General features: G+C 49.6%; 1 protein-coding gene across 1 annotated transcript; it reads left to right on the forward strand.

Annotated features, from left to right (window-relative positions):
* The first annotated feature begins 1,784 nt into the window (after window positions 1-1,784).
* LOC123154024 (histone H4) lies at window positions 1,785-3,391 on the forward strand. The gene is made up of 2 exons (XM_044572839.1): window positions 1,785-1,802; window positions 2,929-3,391. The coding sequence occupies exon 2, from the start codon at window positions 2,934-2,936 to the stop codon at window positions 3,243-3,245; it is 312 nt and encodes a 103-aa protein (XP_044428774.1). The 5' UTR covers window positions 1,785-1,802; window positions 2,929-2,933; the 3' UTR covers window positions 3,246-3,391.
* The last annotated feature ends 368 nt before the right edge of the window (window positions 3,392-3,759 follow it).

A 3,759-nucleotide genomic window follows, 5' to 3' on the forward strand; every position in this document is an offset into this window, starting at 1 on the left:
TTTTTGAGTAGTCCCACAACAATATCATATGAGTTGGCATCCTCAATTATTTTAGTTGCACAAGAACCAATCAGGAGTTGGCATCCCCGACCTTTTTTATGTCCATTTTGTTGTTGCTCAGCCGCAGGAGTTCCAGATTTGTTCATTTTTGTTTAGTTGCAAAAATTTTGTACTTAGTTGGCTGTATGATTATACTAGTTAGTTGTCCATATGTTGTGCATTTGCACAAATTATCCTACTCAGTTGGTTCCTGGTTCTACAGTTGGCTGCATGATTATACTAGGTAGGTGTCCATATGTTGTGTAGTTGCACAAATTATCTTGCTCAGTTGTCTGCCTGGTTATACTAATGATGTGCAGGTTTATTTGTCAAGGAGCTGACGTAGATCCTGCACATAATTTGATGCTACAATTCTTATACATTGCTATTTGGACGAAGAAAGAAGATTCAGATGGCAGAAAATAGTTTTCATCTTTTTTTTGTTTTTTCTTTAGTATATTGAACATATTTTCCCTACTGCATTTTCTATGTGACAAGACTATGCATGCTTGATGTTACTATGTTTTGTGCTTTATTAGTTTGCTTTGTTTTTGTTGCACACATTGCAGCAAAAGTTGGCCTGGATCCATGTGTGGTCGCACAAATATCAAGGTTTTTTTGCATAGACACGACATGCGTTTTTATTATGCTGTCTGCAACTACTCATTGTGTTTATTTGCATATATCCAGGCAAATGTTGGCTTGCATTCATGTTTAGTTACACAAATAGATGGTTTTTTGCACAGGCACTACATCCTGTCTATTTTTGCATATGCAACTACTCCCTTTTTGTTTATATGCACACATCCAGGCAAAAGTTGGTTTGTATTCATGTTTAGTTGCACAAATAGATGGTTTTTTGCACAGGCACTTCACCCTGTCTATTTTTGCATATGGGTTGGTTTATTTGCATTCATCAAGGCAAAAGTTGGCTTGGATCCATGTTTTAGTTGCATAGGAAACTGTTTTATTGTGCAGAGATCAGATTCAACTCTATTTGCTGCTTCATGTTCCTTCTTCCTCCAACTATGGAGAAGACCGGAGAAGATTTGTGGTAGATCCAGAGGGAAAGGGAAGGGGAAAGTGAAGAAGGATGATCTGGAGGCTAGAGGGAAGTTACCTGATGCTGCTGCCTACTATGGCTTTGTACTCCCTCTTCTTAGAATTGAAGCTTTTCTGACCAATTTCTTCACCTAGTTTTGCTCTGCCATGGTAGCTCGGTAGGGTTTGGATCCAGGCCTAGGATCCCCTTCTTTCGTGGAGAAGAAGAAGGGCGACCCGTGAGGGGAGGAAGTGTGGGTGAGGTGTGCGTGGGAGGCGTGGGGACGTAGTGGTTATCACGTGACAGCGATGGGGGAGATTTTCTGTTTGTTGGGAGCGTGGCCAGTCGGGTTGGAAGGAACTTTCCTTCCTGTGACTAAGGGGGACAGGAAATTGCCTTTTATGGCTGGCCGCTCCATCGCGCTAGTGGGCAGTCGGCCGCCCACTAGACGCGTCCTTTTTTCTTTCTTAAAAAAATAAACACCACCTGCCGGAGCGCCCTTCCATGTCATCGATCCGCGCCACCCATGCTCCCCATTCACAGCCATTGATATCCTATCTGACGGCTCACGTTCGCGTCACGCGGATGACACCCCTCTTCTCCCCCGAAACCTGGCAGCCATAAATCCCCCACACGCCACCACCGTCGACCACACAACACGGCCGCAGCAGCCACCACCAGACCAGCAGCGCGCACACAACCACTAGCCAAGGAAGGTCGCCGGAGAGAGAAGCGCCGGAGATGTCTAGCCGCGGCAAGGGAGGGAAGGGGCTGGGCAAGGGCGGCGCCAAGCGGCACCGGAAGGTGCTGCGCGATAACATCCAGGGCATCACCAAGCCGGCGATTCGGCGGCTGGCGCGGCGTGGCGGCGTGAAGCGCATCTCAGGGCTCATCTACGAGGAGACCCGCGGCGTGCTCAAGATCTTCCTGGAGAACGTCATCCGCGACGCCGTGACCTACACCGAGCACGCCCGCTGCAAGACCGTCACCGCCATGGACGTCGTCTACGCGCTCAAGCGCCAGGGCCGCACCCTCTACGGCTTCGACGGCTAGGCCGCGCCGGTGCAGTCGAATCCACCTCCACCTCGCGCCGCCAGATTCGTAGCATAGCTAGCTATGGTTGTTCAGTGTTCATCGTCTTCATTGTAATGGCCGCATCTCGCTGTTGTTGTTCAGTGTTCAGTGTTTTTTTTAATGTTTAATTATGTTTAAGTGGACTTTGGCCGACGTTACCGTCAATTTATGTATAATTATGCTTAATTAAGTCAGTTTTGACCACATCGGCAAAAATGAGTATGTCTCCCTTTGGGTGCACTTGCTGACCCAAATGGAAAAGCGGACGCGCATGTCCGCCTGGCCGACCAAAACGGATGAAAAGCGAACAAAACGTGCGTCAGTTTGGGTCGGCGCGTTGGAGTTGCTCTTATAAGCTTATCAGGGTGCTCTCTTGTATCCTTCGACCATTTGTTGTCTTTTTCAGTGCTTGTAATGATGACCTTGTGTGATCTCTGACTGGTTGATGGTTTCGTTAATTCAAAGCCCTGCTTTTCTTTGACCCTATTTGTAAAAGAAAGGAAAATACACCTCCTCCCGCCAAGTCCGAGCACCCTGCCATGTCAGCAATCCGCGCCACCCATCTTCCCCCCACTCACAGCCATTGATCTCCCATCTGACGGCTCACGTTCGCATCACGCGGATGACGCCCCTCTTCTCCCCCGAAATATCGCAGCCATAAATCCCCCACAAGCCACCACCACCGACCACACCACACGGCCGCAACAGCCACCACCAGACCAGCAGCGCACACACCAGCCAAGCCAAGCGAAGCTCGCCGGAGAGAGAATTGTCGGAGATGTCCGGCCGCGGCAAGGGAGGGAAGGGGCTGGGCAAGGGCGGCGCCAAGCGCCACCGGAAGGTGCTGCGCGACAACATCCAGGGCATCACCAAGCCGGCGATCCGTCGTCTGGCGCGGCGTGGCGGCGTGAAGCGCATCTCGGGGCTCATCTACGAGGAGACCCGCGGCGTGCTCAAGATCTTCCTGGAGAACGTCATCCGCGACGCCGTGACCTACACCGAGCACGCCCGCCGCAAGACCGTCACCGCCATGGACGTCGTCTACGCGCTGAAGCGCCAGGGCCGCACCCTCTACGGCTTCGGCGGCTAGGTCCAGTCGAATCCACCTCGCGCCTCCAGCCAGATTCGTACCGCAGCTAGCTATGGTTGTTCAGTGTTCAATCTCGCTGCTGTTGTTCAGCGTTCAGTGTCTGGATGTACAGTACTATGATAGAAGGAAAATCACAGAATTTTACCCTCGAGTTCTTCTGCAATATCTTGCTCTGTTTTTTGTTTGTCAGAAATCTTGCTCTGTTGTTATGTGCTTGTGCGCATTGTTGAAACTTATCAGTGTGCGGTAGTTTTCGGTCGCTGTAGTTTTCTGCCCCCAATCGATCGCATTGGCTTCAGTGTGCAGTAGATTCCAACCATCCCAGCATGTACACGTATATACACGTATAATAATACAGTCCAGATGGACTATGGAAGCAGTATAAATGAACATTAGGAAACACCCTGCATAACCTTTTTACTTCGAGTGAAAGTGGATCAACATTGTCAAGACTCAGGAGTGTCTTAGCTTTGAGTGCATGTCGATGTTACAAGCTTTATTACAGAGTACTTAA

This window comes from Triticum aestivum, chromosome 7A, assembly GCF_018294505.1.
Source record: "Triticum aestivum cultivar Chinese Spring chromosome 7A, IWGSC CS RefSeq v2.1, whole genome shotgun sequence".
NCBI classification, from domain to species: Eukaryota; Viridiplantae; Streptophyta; class Magnoliopsida; order Poales; family Poaceae; genus Triticum; species Triticum aestivum.